The following is a 19194-nucleotide window of genomic DNA, read 5'->3' as shown; positions in this document are numbered from 1 at the left end:
CCATAGTTTCAGGCAATTTTACAAAGAAATATCACTGTTTTCAATCATCTTTATCTTATTCAAAATATCTTAGAGGAAGTAAAAAGGCTACCCAAATCGTTTTAAATTTAGAATAATCTCATAAAACTATGATCTGGTGTGAGTAATAGGCAAGGACAGTACAGGAGAGGAAACTAGGCAAAGTTATGAACATAGATGCAAATATAAGATAAAAGAAAATGGAATAGGATAGAACTTTAGGGAACTGAATTTAGTAGTTTATAAAATATTCTTAAAAAGTAAGGTTTTACATAGATATAATTGGATACTGCTACTAACCACTTCTTATTTAAATTTATTAAAATTTATCAGTAGATGAGATAATTTCCTTCTTTGTTGGTTTTTAAAGTTTTATTTTGTGTGTGTGCAAGGACTGAATTTGAATAAAATTAGTAAACAAGGGGGAAAAAAGTAAGGTTTTATCCTAAGAATGCAAATATAATTTGAAATCAAAAAATCTATTAATGAAATTTCTCACCTTGATAGAATTAACACTAAAATCCATATTAACACCTCAGTGGATACAGAAACAAATTCAACAAAATTGAACAGCTATTAATGTTGTAACAAAACGCTTAGAAACTAGTCATTGAAGGAAACAAGTTTAAGTTCATAACTCACAACAAGAAAGAACATCCAGCAAAACACATAATTTGTAACTGAGACATCAGGAGCAAGTCTAGTAAAGTTAAGAACACTACAGAATGACTGTCATCAAGTTTAGTCAACATTGAATTGGAGGCTTTCCTCCAGTATAGCCAATATAGCCTTTCCTCTAAAGAAAAGTGAGATGGAGCAGGTCTGCTCAGCTTGGGGGGCTCAAACAGAAGACAGCTCTTGTTCTTCTGAGTCTCTAAGGAACCTTAGAAGCACTTTCTGTCCTCGGATTCATGAGACCTTAAATGGGTGAGGATGTTTCCTGCTGCGTGTGATTGAAGCCCCATCTCAAACGCCTTCAACAACAAGGACGGGGATGACTCCTGGGGCTGGAAGAGTGGAGGCTTTGGAGGTGAGGTTGCCCAGTGGCTCTGGACTGGCAGCCCTGCCCTCCTCTTGCCTTGTGACTTGGCTTCACTCTCAGTTGGGAGGAAATGGAGAGCAGACCTCTCCCACCTTCCCTGCAGCCAGACCTTTCCTTTCACTTCAGTGGCCCATTTGGGGGACACGCTCATTCCTGCACCATCACCAGCCAGGACGGAGAGCCTCCTGGTGACACTCACACCACCTCTTCCACCACTGAGGCCAGTTCTCAGAGCTGGGTCTGGGGTCAACCTCTCCCAAAGCCCATGGGGCATTCAGGGGGGAAGAGAAACTGAATAAACCTGTGGTTCTCTGTCAACGAGGAGGGAATCCATGCTGGGGAGGCAGCTTACAAAATGCCCAAGAGACCCTTGAACTCTTCCGTGAGAATAAAGCCTGGGTGCTCAGCAGGAGATGACGCCCATCTAGAAAGAGAGTAGATGGAAAGTTCTGATGGGGTGGAGGGCACGTAGCGGGTCTGTGAGCCAGGCGGAGACAGCTAGCATATCTCACGGAGAAGGAGAGGAAAGATGTGCTGTGGAGCAGTCCACAGGGAAGGGGCTTAGAAGCGGGGAGACCACTCTTGTTCAGAAACCAGGTGTGACCTTTGGGGACAGAATCCGAGGGGCAAAAACCCTCAAAAACTGCTGTTAACCCATAAATTTCCTCCAGAGGACATTGTGATTTTAGGAACTTTGAATTTCCCTGGAAAAGGTTCCCTGGAAAAGGGACCGTGCTTACTTTTTCTCCCCAGGCAGCCACAGCCGTGCTCGGACACTGCTGGGAGGACAGCCGGCCTGACACTTTGGAGTTGAAGGCAGATGCTTGGGCTGGGACGTAAGATGAGGAACTACCTTTTCCCCAGGGTTCCCGTGTTGGCTCAATTCTTGCATTTATATCCATTGGGGAGCTCATCTGTCCTCTCCACAGACCAGGGCCGGGTAGTATTCTGAGTAAAGGTGGCTGTGAGGGGTAACAGGGAAAGATTAGGAAAGGGAGATTCTAGACAGAAGGAGAACTGTTAGGAAATATTATATTTTATATTAGGAATAACCAGGGAGCTTAACGACTGAAGCAGAATTCTCATTGTATCCTGAGGGGGAGAAACCGTCCAGTATGCTTCTTCCCCCATTCATCAGCCAGGAGAGTTTGAGTGACCAGATGGCTCAAGGCAGCTTCCCTGGGTTCTGCTTGGGGTGGAACGTTTCTCCACGCTGTGAACCCATTAGGGCCTCTGTGCAAAGAGATAAGGATTGGAAAGGACAGGAAGTTTCTACAATCCATAAGAAAAAGATGAGTGATGCAATAGTAATAGATATGTATGAACAGGTATTTCACCAAAGAGCTGCAGTTGCATTAGAAACAAAAAAAGAGACCAACTCCCCTGGCAATGGAGAAACAACAATTTAAAAAATTAGATATTAATTATAGGATTTTTGATCAACAAGAAATTTTGAAAGATTTGGTAAAATCCAGAGATGTTTATTTTTCAGGAAACTGGACTCTCATCTTCCTGTTTGGTTTGTAGTTGCTAATACTCCTTCGAAGGCAGTTAGGCTGCCATTTCTCTTTATGGCTGAATGACTTCTATTGTATGGACAGACCACGTTTCATTTACCCATTCATCAGTGGTTGGACATTTGGGTTGTTTCCACACTTTGTCTCTTACGATAATCCTGCTACGAATATTCATGCATAATTTTCTGTGTGGACATACATTTTCATTTCTCGGGTAACTACCTAGTGGAAAGCTGGGCCATATGGAAACTCCTGTGGAATCTGGTGAGAACCTGCTAGACTGTCTTCCACAGGAAGTTTTCCTGTGTTCTTATAACTGTGACACTCCTTGGACCGAGCCGTGTGCTACTGGTGTTATAAACGTAGAAGGAACTCCGACGTGTGTACCCATGTCGTCCTTGTGGAGACACCACACATGGGCTGGTATGCACTCCAGCTGCCCCGCCAATCCTGACCCACACCTGGAGCAGACTGGGGGCTGTCTATGTGCCTTTGCCCTGAGTGACACAGGAGGGCTCTTAGAGAGACCAGGCAGCCAGGCGGTCAGACCTCATCCTGCTTCTGCCGCTGTCACCCTGTGATGTTGGGCAAGTCCCTCGACCTCTCTGGGTCTCAGTTCCCATCCGTCCAAAGTGTTGTGCGGCTTCTGCAAGTTACTAGAGGTGAAAGTGCTGTCACTTAACCCCAGGCAGGAGGTGCTCCCCGAACAAGAGCTCCATGTGGCAGGTGGTCAGCTTGTCGCCCTCCATCCAGGACCACAGAAAGAGGAGAGGAAGAGAAGGAACTGGCCATTATTTCCCAGTCTGGGTGAGAAAGGACACAGAAGTGTCTGAGAAAGACAAGGGGTAGGTAGCAGGCAGCCTCCCTCCCTCTAGAGAACCCCGAGGCTCCTGCAGCCCTGCTGGCCTGGCCTCCAGAGGGAGGGAGGAGATCAGGTGTCAGCGGCTGTGTCTCTATAGCCCCAGGCCTCCAGGGCCAGGCTCATTCCTGAGGCTGCCGCCAGGCCCGCTAAGATGAAGCTGTCCAGAGCCATCCCTCGGGCCTTGCTGCTCAGCACAGTTAAAGCCTGGCCCCGAGCCCCTTACTCCTGGGCCTCTCTCTCTGCTTCCTGTTCAACCTAGAGATTCTATGCAGTTTGCTTGTTGCCAGAGAAGACAGTTTGCAAGATACTCTCCTCCAACGAGATGTCTCCCTCCCCCTGGGCTGGAGGACGAGGGGTCCAACAGGATGGCCATGACCCTGGGCTGAGACCACCTTGATTTTTAAACATTCTCTGGGCTCCCCTGTCTTTGTTCCGAGATGTTTTCTTGGGTCTCCCTGCCTCCCCCCTCCCCCCTGCCTTAAGCCAATGTCCCTGGGATGCACTGCGGGGCAGCCGGGCCTCAGCCCAGACCTGCATGAGGGGAAGCAGACGTGCTTTCGTTTTGGAGGCGTTCTTGGAGCTGTGACCGTGTGGGTGCTGGAGGGGGCGACCCTGGCTGGACCTGAGCTGGAGGGGGTGACCGACGGGGAAACGGGGGCCCCTGCGGAAGCCCCAGGACAGGTGGGCGTGCTCTGCACCTGCCCCCGGGGATTGAGATGTGGCCGCAACACGAGTTCGGGAACGAACAGCAGGAACAGCAGCTCCCCCAGGGGCTGAGGATGTCCTGACAGGGAGGGCCTAGCCCTGCTGCTGGGACCGCCCTTGACCGCAGGAGGGAGAGTAACGCTGATTCCCGATGCGGGGAGGGAAAAAGAAGCCGTCATTTCTTCAGGGAGACCCCCGTCTTCTTCTCCCTCATTCTGGACCTCTGTCGCCTGTGCTTCCCCCTTCTGTGCCCCGTTCTGCTCCAGCCCCTCTTTTCAGCTCTCCTCACTCGGCTTCCCTGCCCTCGCCCTGCGGTTCCTCCCCTGCTCACCTTTGCCCCTCACACTTCAGGGCAGGGTGGCCCCCATCACTAGGCTCTCCCCTCCCCTCTCCTCCTCACAGCTCTCATGTCCTTCAGGCAATGCGCGTCGGGACTCGGAGATGTAGATGGTGGCACGTGGAAGGACAGGTCAGTGCGGTCGGTGTGTGATCACAGAGCCCTGTCAGCATCCGTCCCAGGCTGCTGTGAGGAGGACCTTCCTGTCTGCCTGGCCCGGGCGGGGGCGGGGGCGGGGCGCCATTGTGCTGGGACATTTTGTGGGCAGCTTGTAGGTCGAATCGTCCACCAGAGCCCTTCCTGCATCTGCTGTTTCTCAAGTACTTTCAGTTCAAATCATCAACATGCCAAGATGGCATGTTTCAGGGTGACACGTCTTGAACTCCTACAAGGGGCTGCATGTTCCCTCTGCTTCAAAGCCGGGACCTCAGATTCTAGATCAGAGGCGTTCACGGTAGATGTGGGTCCAGTCTAGAGACGCCACCTGAAGTGACAGGGATGATTTCTGGTTCTGCACTTAACACCTGCTTTCAGGCAAACCTTCATTTATATTTTCCAGAGCAGACGTGGTGGACACCCCAGGGTGGGGAGGTTCCTTTTGTGCCCCCCAATCCAATGCCACCTCAGGGCCCAGGAAGGGCAGCTGGAGATGGACTCCCAGTGTTCAGGTTGACATTTATGGTCAAATAGTTTCCAGAGCATTTGTTGATCTCTATTTACTGAGGAAAGAAGTATCTAGTTGGGAAAGGAAGTGGTTGTCATAGGATGTTGACAGTGGCAGGTAATGTACTGGAGAGGCTCCCTGGGCTGGGCACTGAGCCGTGTATGTGTGGATTATCCTCCAGAACCCAAGGAAGCCATTACTATTAAATTCCCATTTTACAGATGAATGGACTGAGGCTTAGGGAGAGTAAATAACTTGTGTAAAGCCATCCAGCTCTCATGCCCACAGGACTATGATCAGGGCCGTCTAATTCCTGAGCTGTGCTGTGCCCACTCATCACACTGTGAGGATAAACCATAGGGCACATCAACAGTGGAAGCCATGTGATTGCCGTCAGAACAGCACAACAATCCATGAAAGTTGTGAAATATAATATCCCATCCCTCCCAAAATATGATGATTTGAAATATTCATATCAAATGAGATATTTAATGCACGAATCAATAATAAGGATAAAAATTAAAATAGTACTAAAAATAGTGGGAAAAAGTCCACTAAGAAGATACAACAATCACAAATTGCACATTTGACATAACTGCAAAGCAAAAACTGATCATGGTAGAAGGAGAAATGAATGTGGTGGGTGATTTTACCACAAAGTGTGAATATTTAAAATTTTGATCTAAAAGATGAATATAGGATTCATACCCTAGAAATCATGAACTGTCTTTTCAAGGACGTGTTGAACATTCACAAAAATTAATCATGTCATAGATTAATTTTTAAATCCAGTAATTAAAGATGTCATATAGACCATGTTTATAACTTCAAGGCAATTAAATAGTAAATAGTAAAATAAAATTATTAAATTATTTGTAAACTTGAAAATGAACTCCAAAATAAAATAATTCTTGAGAGGGAAGTAAAATGGTAATAGAAATTATTAAATGTTTAGAATATAATGATGATGAGTGTAGCTGACATCAAATTTTGTTAGATGCAGCTATTTGGCATTTAAAGGCAAACATAGAACCTTAAAATACATTTATTTAAAACACAAAATTAAAAAGTGAGTTCTGTTAAAATTTTAGTTAAGTAAATCTAAGGAAATAGAATTGAGAGCACCAACAAAACCAAAATCTGTTTTATTTTTTAAGCTAGTAAAAAAGAAAAACCTCTGGGCTTCTCTGGTGGCGCAGTGGTTGAGAGTTTGCCTACAGATGCAGGGGACGCGGGTTCGTGCCCCGGTCCGGGAAGATCCCACATGCCGCAGAGTGGCTGGGCCGGTGAGCCATGGCCGCTGGGCCTGCACGTCCAGAGCCTGTGCTCCGCAACGGGAGAGGCCACAGCAGTGAGAGGCCTGCGTAATGCAAAAAAAAAAAAAAAAAGAAAGAAAGAAAGAAAATCCTCTAGGAAGACTGACCAGGAACAAAAAGTGGAGTGGAGTATGGGGAGAGGCCACAGCAGTGAGAGGCCCGCGTGATGCAAAAAAAAAAAAAAAAAAGAAAGAAAGAAAATCCTCTAGGAAGACTGACCAGGAACAAAAAGTGGAGTGGAGTATGGGGAACTTATACTATGAACAAAAATTACAGATGCTATTTTAAAAATAGAGTGAATATATAAACAACTGTATACTAAATAATGTAAAACATTAGAAAAAATAGAGAGTTTTGAAGAAAATATAAATCAGAAAATACAAGTTTATCCAAGAAGAAATAAAAATATTGACAAATAATCATTTAACATGGAGTAAATAATCAGAAGTTTTCTACTCCAAACGACCCTAAGTTCAGATAGTTTTACCAAAAAAAATAAAAATAAACTCTTCAAAAATCCTTATCTTATTTAAAATATCTTAGAGAAGGTGAAAGGTCTACCAGCTCATTTAACAACTTTAGAAAAATCTGATATAACTATAATCTGATAACATAATGAGCAAGGACAATTGAGGAAGGAAACTCATTTATTAACTTAGATGCAAAGATAAGATAAAATAGGATAGAATGTTAAGAAATCGAATTTAGCAATGTAAAAAATAATCATGAAAATATAGAATTTATTCCAAGTATACAAGGATAATTAAAAAATCAGAAAATCTATGAAGGGTAGAAGAATAGGCCACCCCAAATATGCCCCTTTGGCATAAGGATTATTTTGAGCCGGTTATTTCTGCGAAACTGTAGATGCAGGAGAAGGTACCCTTCTGTAAGGGAAATCTACATTCATAAAGGAAATTTCCATTAGAAAGAGTATTTACAAGGGAGGAGAGCTGCTCCCAGAGATCACTTTTGAGATCACTTTTTTTTCACCTGAGGTTTACCTGCCTGGAAGGGCAAGAACTTTTGTTTCCCATACATTTTCTCTTCCCACCTGTCCTTGAAATTGCCTTCTCTTCACCTACAATTCCTATCCTTTCCCTTAGCTCAGAATGGTTTGTAAGTCCCAATCATCTGGCCGTATTTTGAGTCCCATATCTTTATGGGGCTCCATAAATACATCCATAATTAAACTTGTTTTTCCCCCCAGTGGTTAATCTGTCTTATGTCAGTTTAATTCTTAGAGCAGGCACAGAATCTAGAAGGCGTAAAGGGGGACATTTTTCCTCTCCCATACTATGTGCACAGACAGCTGGGATGTAGGGGCAAGTGAAAAACAGGTGTATGAGTCCTTTCTTCCTTCAGCTATTAGAGGAATAGTTTCTATTGTTATAATATTTACCATTTGATGCTTATAAACCTGGTACTCATTAGGATGAAAATAAAATTAAGTAACATTTCCCCCCCTCATATTTCAAGCCCTTGAATACCACCATGATTTTGAAACTAAGAATGCCATATGTCTCTTTAAAAGCAATAGTGTTTCAGGTTTAAATGGAAAATTTCCTCCCCTAAACAGGAAAGAATATCTTATACCCTCTATTTCAAAAATTGCTAAAATAACACCTGATATGGGTGACGAGTTGAATTGTCAGGGTAATGTATGGCTTAGAAGCTAAAAGCTATACTATTCACCAGTAAGAGTGCTTACCAAATGGTAAGTAATGAACCTAAGTGGAATGTCTCGAACATTCACTGGTGCATTAGGATACTTTTGTGGATTTTAAATCTTTTGTGCTTAATCTCTCAGGAGGCAATTACCACAGAATACAAAAGAAAAAGAGAGATGCAATCAGAGCATGATTTAATCTCTCTAGGAATTTGGGTATTTGCACTAAAAATCAAGCTTTTTGAACTTCCTAGGTTTTTTCATATGAAGAATTCTGAGTTTGTACCAAAGATGAGCAATAATTACTCAAACTGATATTGAGGCTCTTTTATTCAATGTGAATATGACAATGTAGCTCAGGGTAGCAGTATGGGAGCCATTGCTCTAAAGGTGTCACAGTTTCCATGATTTGATTTTTCCAGTCAAAAAGTTTAAGAATCGTTTCACATAAGAATCATTTTAGGTAAACCTTTAGGATGGATGTTTCCAAGCATTATATTTTGCATATTTCCCTCTGATTATTCTTGATATTTATCAGATTGTCTTTTCTGATAGCTTTGCTGGCTTTTGGAGACTTTGATGAAACACTGAACTGAAGTAGCAGACATGCATATTGTAGGGGAAGAAAAATTTTCTTTGACTTTCTTAGGATCCCTGGTTGGGTCTAAAAATTAAACTGACAGATTAACAGGAGAAAAGCATATACATTTTATTGAATTTTTACATGGGGGGCTTCAACCAGATTGAACCCAATAATAATAATAGAGATTTAGATATTATAAACTCTCAGCTGATATGAAGTAGTTACCAAGCCTCATGCTGAATTAACTGTTCTTAGTGTTTCCCACACATTTCCTCATTTAATCCTCCAATGTCCCTGTGAGGGAGACACATTATTGCTCCCATTTACAGGTAAGGAGCCTGAAGCTGAGAGATGTCTGGAACTTGACCGAGATCCCGCAGCTCACCTCATAATGGAACAAGGACTTGCACCCAGGTGTGCCCACCGCCATAGCCCATGTGGTCCTTGAACTCTCAGCATCTCCTTCAGGGCAGAATCTGAAGGCCTGTTTGCTGAAACTGGAGATTCATGGTGCAGAGAGGAAAATAAACCTGGATAGGTGGGGCTCCATGGTATTAACATTTTTGAATATTCATCTCATTCTTTAACCAGTTCATAAGCTTGTTGAGGGTGGAGCCCAAGTCTTCCTTTTCGTCGCCACCTGGGGGTTGTATGTGGTCCTTCTACCCATGCACTCTGCCTTACTCCATCTCACTAGTTCCTCCCTCTTCTCTCTCCCTTCTTTCTCCCTTTTTCAAGAGAAAATTGAAAATTCCTCTCACTTCCCCATGAAGAAGGCTTAACCATTGTTTTGTTTTGTTTTGTTTGGGGGGCTCCTCAAGTATCCCATTCCAGCTCAAAATGGATTGTAAGGTATTTTTCCCCAAGAAAGACAATTTACCCTAAGATACATCCTGGTACCAGCTCTTAAGGAATGTAAATGTCGCCTCATTACAATGATGTAATGATTTATGGAGTACAGAAGGTGTGCTAGACGCTAGGGCTGCCAGAATGATTAAGTTGAACGTAGGCACTGGGGTCACACAAATGGCTTATCACCCAGCGGGTTATACATGAGGAAAGATGAAACAGGGAAGGTGGAGGGAGCAAAGTCAGATTGCTATAGGATCCCAAAGGGGGGCAACAGACTCAGTCTAGGGGTGAACTATAGCAGGAAACACCCAGTGCCTCTTCAGGAAATGGAGCTGAAGGTCTGGCCATGTCCAAAGTGCTAGCCAGATGTTTCATCCCAGAATCTTCCAGTTCATTTGATCACCTTCTTCAGATACCATCCTCATAAATGAGCCCTCTCTTGACACCCTAGGGCTCCTGTGGGTCTCGGGCAAGAACAGATTAAAATCTGTACTGGTTCTAAGAATGGAAAAGACAATGAGGTCTGTTTCCATAAGTAATTCAAAATAAAACTGTTACTAAACTGTAAGTGTAAGGAAGTCCAAAGAAGTTCTGACTTTTTCCAGTAATGACAACATTAAGCTTATGTGAAAATCAACTATCAGATTCTTTTTTCGTCTGAAATATCTATCTGTCATCTATCTATCTATCTATCTATCTATCTATCTATCTATCATCTATCTATCAATCTATCATCTATCTATCTGTCATCTATCTCTTTTTGCCTCTGTATATTGAATAACCAATACTGGACTTTTGGGAAAAATTTAATCTATCACTTGTCCCACAAGGCTACTTTGTATCAGAGTTCTCAAGGAATAAAGAATTGTTACAAATTTCAGATTAAATTACTCCTTACCAGAAGTCTTTTTGGGCTGATGCCCAAAGGCTTTCTAAGTTCCACCACAGTTCTTTAAAAAGTAAAAATAGAGTTACCATGTGATCCAGCAATCCCGCTCCTGGGCGTATATCTGGAAAAGATGAAAACTCTAACTGAAAAAGATACATGCACCCCAATGTTCATAGCAGCGCTATTTATAATAAACAAGATATGGAAGCAACCTAGGTGTCCATCAATGGAGAAATGGATAAAGAAGATGTGGTACAAATATATAATGGAATACTACTGAGCTAAAAAGAAGAATGAAATATTACCATTGCAGCAACATGAATGGACCTAGAAATTATCATACTAAGTGAAGTGAGTCAGACAAAGACAAATATCATATGATATCACTTATATGTGGAATCTAAATAAAAAATGATACAAATGTACTTATTTACAAAACAGAAACAGACTCCCAGACATAGAAAACAAACTTATGGTCACCAAAGGGGAAGCGGGCGGGGAGGGATAAATTGGGAACTTGGGTTTAACAGATACATACTGATATGTATATAATAGATAAACAAGGACCTACTGTATAGCACAGGAAACTATATTCAATATCTTTTAATAACCTATAATGGAAAAGAATCTGAAAAAGAGTATAAATATATATACACATATATATATACATATATGTAAATATATAACTGAATCACTTTGCTGTATACCTGAAACACTGTAAATCAACTATACTTCAATAAAATTTTTTTTAGTTAAAAAAATAAAAAATAAATTTTTAATTAAATTCCACCATAGCCTAAGGCTCTTGCAGGGCTCTTTAGGTCACTTATCTTTTTATCAAATATTATCATCTGGGTGTGTTTATATAACTCCAGGTAAGCAGTTAGAAGGAATACATACTTCATTCAGAGATTTTTCAGAAACCTTTAATAATAAATAAATCTAAGTTTATTTTCATATATACTTCCTAGAAGATGGCACACAGATACACAAACCTGTATGGTTAACTGTGGGTTATTTCTGGATGGCTCCAAGTAATTAATGTTTATTGTAATTAAAATGACACTATCAACAAGGTTGTTACTGCCAACAGCTAGTAGAGCAACCCCTTGCATTCTGTTAACACCTTCCCTGATTTATTCTCAGAGGTGACTACTGGACTCGGTGAAAATGTCTCCAGACCAGCACCACCTGGTGCTGTTAACACAGTTCTTAGGTTGTGACACTAAGCAGATGGTGAGCAATGCAAACTCCACTGCAAACAGCTAGTTCAATGAATCCCAGAACTGGACCTTGGTGATGCTCTAGTTGTTGAGCTCATTTAACTGCTGAGGAAGTTGAGTCACAGAGAACCTTGTGGTTTACCCACACTTCCCAGCTGGTTGGTGGTAGATCTCTGAGAAGAGCACTGGTCTCGCTTCTCATGCAAAGAACTTTCTACCACATTGCAGAGCTGATCTTGAGCAATGTTTAGGATCCAGCTAAATAGCTTTAAAATGTTTTCAAACTGGTTTGAGTTTTCATGTGTTACTTTGATATTCACAATTTTATAGCCATTGGAGAAGTTATATCAATATTGGAAATAATATTTTCCTTCTCCCCAAGTTCCAACTTTGCCCCAGTTGAAAAGTTAGAGCATTCCTTTGGTTTATACTGATTCTTCCACTGATGACTTTGGAATTATGTTACCTCTCCCTAAATCGCTGTCTTGGCAATAGCAGCTACCGATACAATACTTTCTCTTAACCTGTGGCTATGGCCAGTGGAGTTCTCCTGGAAAATGGGAGAGGGTCGGCCTCCCGCCCATGACTCCCCCTCTGCTTGGAGGAGAGCTGTGCTTCTGAAAGAGCCAATTGCGAAAAATCCACGGAGAGGAACGATCTAGAAAGAATGCTGGCCTTGTCCCCGGAAGCTGTACCTGTGGACAAGCTCAGTGTCTTTCCAACTCTGTGCAGAGTTGCTGAGGACAGAGTGTGGTTAACTGGGGATCCTTCTGGGTTTCAGATGCAGACAAGAAACGAATGTGTCATCTTCTCAAACGTTGAAATATCTCCCAGATCTGCCACCTTTGGGCCGAGGCAGGGCCTTCATGGGAGTAGCAATAACTGACCGCAGGGACCTTGGACCGTCCTCCTGACACATCCAAAGGAATTGTGCCCGCTACAGCCTTGCGTGTCCTGTGCCTGCACTTGACTTGATGGGGAGGGTGTAAGTCACCTGGCTGCACAGAAGAGGAAGGCGGCAGAGATCAGGCCGGGAACAGGCAGGCTCTGCCTTCCAAGGTAGAAGCTGCATGTCTAGGCAAGAAGTGGGGAGCACGGGACAGACCTCTAGCCTTTAGGCCTGGGCAGCCTCTTTCCTGAGCAGGGTTCTTTCCCCTCATCTGGGCTACAGGCTGGTCCCAGCTCCAGTCCCAGGGGCTCTGGGGCAGACTGACTGTAGCCACGGTCCTGTCTGCACCAGCCTCCCTGAGCTCATGCCCTTTTGCAGTATGACTTTGCACCTCCTCCCAACAAGAGGTGAAGTCCATCTACGCACCCTTGCATCTGGACCTGGCCGTGTATCTTGCTTTGGCCAACAGAATGTGGCAAAGTGGTGGTGTGCCGGTTCTGGTCTTGGCTTCAAGAGTCCTTGCAGACTTTTGCTTGCCCTCTCAGCTCCTGCAGTGGCCCCGTGAACAAGCCTGGGGCTGGCCTGCTACAGCTGCTGGAAGAGGAAAGATGTAACCCCTCACTCCCACTGACCCAGCTGATAGCTCTCCCCCAAGAAAGAGGGCCACCCAAATGACCCGCCGTTGACTGCAGACACAGGAGAAACTCAGCTGAGACCAGCCCAAGTTGCTGACCCACAATTAGAATTATAACTTAAATTAATGAAAGTTGGTGTAAGCTGCTAAATTTGGGGGCGACTTGCTTCACGGAAGCAGGTAACTGATACAGGCCCCATGGGAGTAGGTGAAAAGGAGGAGCCTGCATCCTGGGAAGGCCTGGGCTGCTGGGGGAGGGGGAGCAGCTGAGAGCCAACAGTTGCCTGACACCAGGAAGCCTCAGCAGCTAGCTCTTACCTTAAGGACACCCTGGAGATCGGGTCCTGTAAGGAGAAAAGGAGGGAAGCCACAGAAATAGACTCACAGACTGAGAAAACGAACTTATGGTTACCAGGGGGGAAGGGTGGGGGGATGGATAGTTAAGGAGTTCGAGACATGTACACACTCCTATATTTAAAATAGATAACCAACAAGGACCTACTGTATAGCATAGGGAACTCTGCTCAATACTCTGTAATAACCTAAGTGGGAAAAGAATTTGAAAAAGAATAGATACATGTATACGTATAACAGAATCACTCTGCTGGACACCTGAAACTAACACAACCTTGTTAATCAACTCTCCTCCAACATAAAATAAAAATTTGGGGGCTTCCCTGGTGGCGCAGTGGTTAAGAATCCGCCTGCCAATGCAGGGGACACGGGTTGGAGCCCTGGTCTGGGAAGATCCCACATGCCGCGGAGCAACAAAGCCCGTGCACCACAACTACTGAGCCTGCGCTCTAGAGCCCACAAGGCACAGTAACTGAACCCACGTGCCACAACTACTGAAGCCCGTGCGCCTAGAGCCCGTGCTCAGCAACAAGAGAAGCCACTGCAATGAGAAGCCTGTGCACCTCAACGAAGAGTAGCCCCCGCTCGCCACAACTAGAGAAAGCCCGTGCACAGCAACGAAGACCCAACATAGCCAAAAATAAGTAAATAAAATAAATAAATTAAAAATAAATAAATAAAATAATTTTAAAATAAATGTTTTAAAGCTAAAAAAAGAAAAGAAAGAAAAAAAGAGAAAGAGGGAAGCCACCTGGGGCAGAGCTGCAGGAGTAATAAGGACCAGGACACTCGGTTTCCATGGGGAATAAATAAACCTTTAATAATGGTGGGTAGCAGCTTTGTGCATGTACTCTTTCCAGGCACTGCCTTCTTCCAGCCAGCTGGCCTTTGACACATCACTGGGGTGGATTCCCCGTGATATAAAATCCTGATTCATCAGCATTAGGTCTCCAGGGAATTCGGCCAGGTGCAAAAGATTTCTGTTTGTTAAGCCAGCGATGGATCGTTCTGCTTTTTTGCGGGGGAGGAATGGTTTTAGGTCATTTGGATGGTACGTTACACATTTTTTTGGTTCTTCTGACTTGAAAATTACGTTTTTATTTCCTGTCTTTCCGTGGTTTTGCTCTCTGCCTCATCTCTCTTCTCTTGATGGGCGTCGTCGCAGTGATCGGCGTCTCGGTCATCCTTGCCTTCCCCAGTTTTGCCTCTTGCCGGGAGGCCCAGGCCTCCTCCAGACAGAAGCGAAGAGCTCCTAAATCTTTCAATGTAGGGTAAAAGCTGCTTATTCCTCAGGGCTCGAGCGAGCTGTATTCGTTCTATGTGCTCGCTGATGTTCAGCCTCTCCCGTTGTGGCATTTTGAATTCCTCGGGGGGCACCGTCACCTTCGCCGTCCATATTTTTTCTAGGGGTCCACAGGGGGCACAAGGAGGGCTGAGTTGCTTTCTATATTCTACCGCCCGTTTATGGTCTGAAGACAGCACCTGTAGTTCCTTGAGCATTTTCCGTTCTTCCTCTTGTTTATAAGTCAGAAACCTCCTGGCTGCTATGGTGTGAACACCACCTAGACGCTGACAACGGCAAAGGGATGGTTAAAATCTCAACGGGACAGGAGCAGGGGGCACCCACAGGAACAATTACCTAGTGACACCTTCACCCTCCATCGCTGAGGGTGCCCGAGCCCCTAGCCCCTGTGTAGTGAGAAAGAGGGCAGATCTTTGGGGTCAGACGAGCCTGGGTTCAACTCCTGACTCTCCTTCTTACCTACTATGAATTTGAAAGAATTTTATTGATCTTACAGGCCCCTGTGAGGTCTCCATAAGATAACATATATGAAAGCAACTAGTGCAAGATAAGGGCTTGAGAAAAGGCAGCTTCCGTGATTTGTTATCACTTGTAGTTATATTCCTACTTGGGACTTCGAAATAAGAGAGTATTTTGCTTTTGTTATGCAAGTGTGGAAGCCACTAGCTCACAACGGCCAAACAGTGGCCAACTCCAGTCTGCTGTTTGGGAGACTTACATCTCTATTGCTGGTGGTTTTTGAACCTCTGGCTCCCCTAGCCTAACTGCCTGGCTTCCATGGGGCTTCCCTGTGTATAAATTTCACAGCACTTACTAGGATCTCTTTTTCCAAGGGGGAGTATTGTCCGAGGGCAATGCGTGGGTCTGATTTGTAGAACTTGGTCCATATCCTGGAAGGCAGAGAGGTGTATTAGAACTTGGAAAGGTCCTCCTAGTTTTCCCTTTGGAATGGGAAATCTCACAAAGGGTGATTCTACATTAGTCAGGGTAGTGTCACTGCGAGCAGGGTTTCTACAGCCTTAGAGTGGGCTCCTCCACTTGGCCTCGTTCTGACATGGGTGGGAAGGAATAGACCAGAAGCACAGGTCATACTCACTCCAATGGTGAAGCAGAACATAGATCCCCCTGGCAGCACAGGGAGTCTTTATCCTGAAAGGAATCGCTTATATTGAATACTTGGACTGGTGTTCCATTCTTATTTGACTTCCCCTCTGTAGTCATCCTTTCTTGGGCCCTTGAATCTCTAGCCCTCTGTTTTCCAGTCTTCTGACAGCCATTCTCCCATTCTCTGATCATACTCTAGCAATAGGCTAAGATGGGAGGTGTCAGTGCCTGGAGTTTCTTTGTAAGACAGTTTTAGTGGGAACCCAAGGGACAGTCATAAACTTCTTGCATCATAACTGGCCTCTGTGGAGCTATTGTGAGGTCTGAGTTTAGGCAACAATGACCCCCTGGGGTGAAATGGACACACACTACCATGCTCCTGGCGTGTTGGAGTCTAGAGGAATAGAGTGGGCAGAGAGTGTGGCTGGGAGATGATCTGACCACGTCACTGCCACTTATATGCCCATAAAGACTGCTCAGTTCTTTCAGGATGAAGGCTCATCAGCTAAAGTCTCTCCCTGGTGTTGGCTTGCCTCTCCAATCTTAGCTCCAATCTTAGTTCCTCATGCTCCATCCATGAACCCTATCTATGGTTCTTGGAATCAGCTTCTAGACATGCTCCCCCCTGTCTCAAATACCTCTCTCCCCCTAGACAACTTGCTTGTCTTTTAGGGCCCAGCTTAACCATTGCTTCCTCTGAAGCGTTCCTTGCAGAATAAATTATCCCTTTGTCCACATTCTCACAGCACTTCCTGTATCATGCTATAGTGCTTTGTCACATATTGACTTGGTTGTCCAATAGGTCTGTCTCTCCCTCTGCTCAAAAGCAGGTGCCAATAGCATCTCGTTCTTTGCACTGGGGTTGTTTATCATGGGATCTAGTATAGAGCAGATGTTCAGCCTGTTGACCTAATAAGCAATCATCTTGGGTTCCTGCCCAAAAGTAGGGTCAAGAGTGTTGCTGGTGGGAATGTATATTGGCACAATCCTGTAGAAAGTAATTAGGCAATATATACCAAAAGTTCCAAGTGTGTTTATCCTTTGACCCAGCAATTACATGTATAAAATAAAATACACACAAGTTTGTCAGTGCAGCCTTGTTTGAGATGACAAATCTAATGGGAAACTCAAATGTCCATTAACAGGTGACTGGCTAGAGAGTTATGGTTGACCATACAAGGGGATACTATATAGGAGTAATAGGACTATAGAAGTAATAAAAAGATCTTTATTTGGAAATATCACTGAGAAATTTTGTTCGTGCAAAAAGCAAGGTGCAAAAGTATATAAACTGTAGACTACTTTTTTGTGTTGGGAAGGAAACTTGTATTTGCATAAAGAAACTCTAGAATAATACATACCAAAAAAATGATAAAAATGGTTACCAGAGGTGGGTACCTGGCAGATGAGGAAGAGGTGGGAATAAGCCTTTTCATTGTGTACATTATTATTTCGTCTTGAATTTTAGAACAATGTAAGCATATTACCTATTGAAAACATAAGTTTAAAAAGTAAAGAAGCAGCTTATGGAAGAAGTTGTCTCTGACAAGTACTGGTCCTAAAGCTTTCCTTTGCTTCTACCAGGAAACATCCCCAAATGGGGATATTTAGAGCTCGGTCCAGTGCTCATACCGATGTCAGCCACCTAAAATACATTGGTGCTCCTCTTACCTGGGCAAGTTCAGTTACCTGGAACAGCTGTGAACCTGGAAATAGCAACAAGTGCCTCTGAGCCTCCTGCCCTGTATTCATTGACTCACACATTTGTCCTACAGTCAACTGCTTGCACAAGCCACACAACACCTGGCACATTGCGAGCACTCAACAAATATTTGTGGAACAACCAATGGATGATACATGATAGAATATTATGGGCCTATCAAAAAATCAAGTCTTTGTCAAATTTCCAATAATATGCTTATGATGTAATGTGATATTTTAAAAAGATAGAATACAAAACTTATATAGAGTATGATCTGGATGCTGTCAATATACAAATATGCAGGAGGAAAAAAGACTAGAAGGAAATACACAGAGACATCAGCAGTGGACTGTGGGCTGATGGGGGATATTCTAGGGCTGGCCATGTACCAGCAGCCTGGTAACCTCCAGGTATTGAGATGGAGAAGCTATGGCCTTGTCCCAGCAGGTCCAGGTAGAAAAGGGTAGCACTGTCAGGACTCAGCTCCTCCAGGCATCAGGGAAAAGGAGAGGGAGAAAGGGCACCCTGCCACTCTGCACAGAAGTGATGTCACCATGGCAATGATAGGTTTGGGGTGGGATCTGGAGACAGAGAGAAATTTATTTTAAGGAATTAACTTACATGAGTGTGGGCTGGAATATCCAAAATCTGCAGGGGTGGTCCAGCAGGCTGGAGACCCAGGGAGAGCCCATGTCGAAATTCAAGTCCACTGGCGGAATTTCCTCTTGTTCAGGGGACATAAGTCTTTGTTCTCTTCAGGCCTTCAGCTGATTGGATGAGACCCACCCCCATTATGGAGCAATGGGCAATCTGCTTCACTCAGAGTTTGCTGATTTAAATGTTAATCTCGTCCAAAAACACCTTCACAGAATAGGATTTCCCTGGTGGCACAGAGGTTAAGAATCCCCCTGCCAATGAAGGGGACACGGGTTCAAGCCCTGGTCTGGGAAAATCCCACATGCTGTGGAGCAACTAGGCCCATGCACCACAACTACTGAGCCTGCACTCTAGAGCCCGCGAGCCAAAACTACTGAGCCCACGTGCCATAACTACTGAAGCCCAAGCAACTAGAGCCTGTGCTCTGAAACAAAGAGAAGCCACCTTCTCTTCAAAGAGAAGACTCATTTATTAATCAGTCTTCTGTTGTTTACATTTGGGTTGTTTTTTTTTAAATTTGGGGCACATTCTTGTCATGTTTCCTTGTACCTATTCTGTCAGGTGCATACCTAAGAGTGGAATTGCTGAGCCCTAGGATATGTGTGCTTTGATTTCCTAGAGAATTGTCAGCTCTATTCCAAATTGTCTCTACAATTCACCATTCCACCAGTAAAGTATGAGAATTCCCTCTTGCCAACACTAATGGGTATCTTGTGATATCTCACTGTGGCTTTAATTTACACTTTCTGATTACAGATGAGGTTGAACACTTTTTCTATTGCCCATTGAGATTACCCTTAGTGAAATGTCTATTCAACAAGTCTTTCGTCAATTTTTTCTAATATTTTTTTTCTTATTGATATGTACAACTTCT

At 44.0% G+C, this 19194-nt stretch overlaps 1 protein-coding gene across 1 annotated transcript; it reads right to left on the bottom strand.

The window, feature by feature from the left end:
* Window positions 1-14040: 14040 nt before the first annotated feature.
* On the bottom strand, window positions 14041-16153 carry LOC308620512 (uncharacterized protein C10orf120 homolog; the record flags this gene model as incomplete). Its single annotated transcript, XM_081240144.1, is given in 4 exon segments — window positions 14041-14655; window positions 14658-15123; window positions 15672-15747; window positions 15954-16153. Coding segments are annotated over 4 exon segments (1026 nt in total). The 3' UTR covers window positions 14041-14371.
* Window positions 16154-19194: the final 3041 nt, after the last annotated feature.

This window comes from Mesoplodon bidens (genome assembly GCF_964165515.1).
Source record: "Mesoplodon bidens genome assembly, chromosome: 1".
In the NCBI taxonomy this organism is placed as follows: domain Eukaryota; kingdom Metazoa; phylum Chordata; class Mammalia; order Artiodactyla; family Ziphiidae; genus Mesoplodon; species Mesoplodon bidens.
Note: the sequence above shows the minus strand (reverse complement) of the source record. Positions and strands in the feature narration are given on the sequence as shown.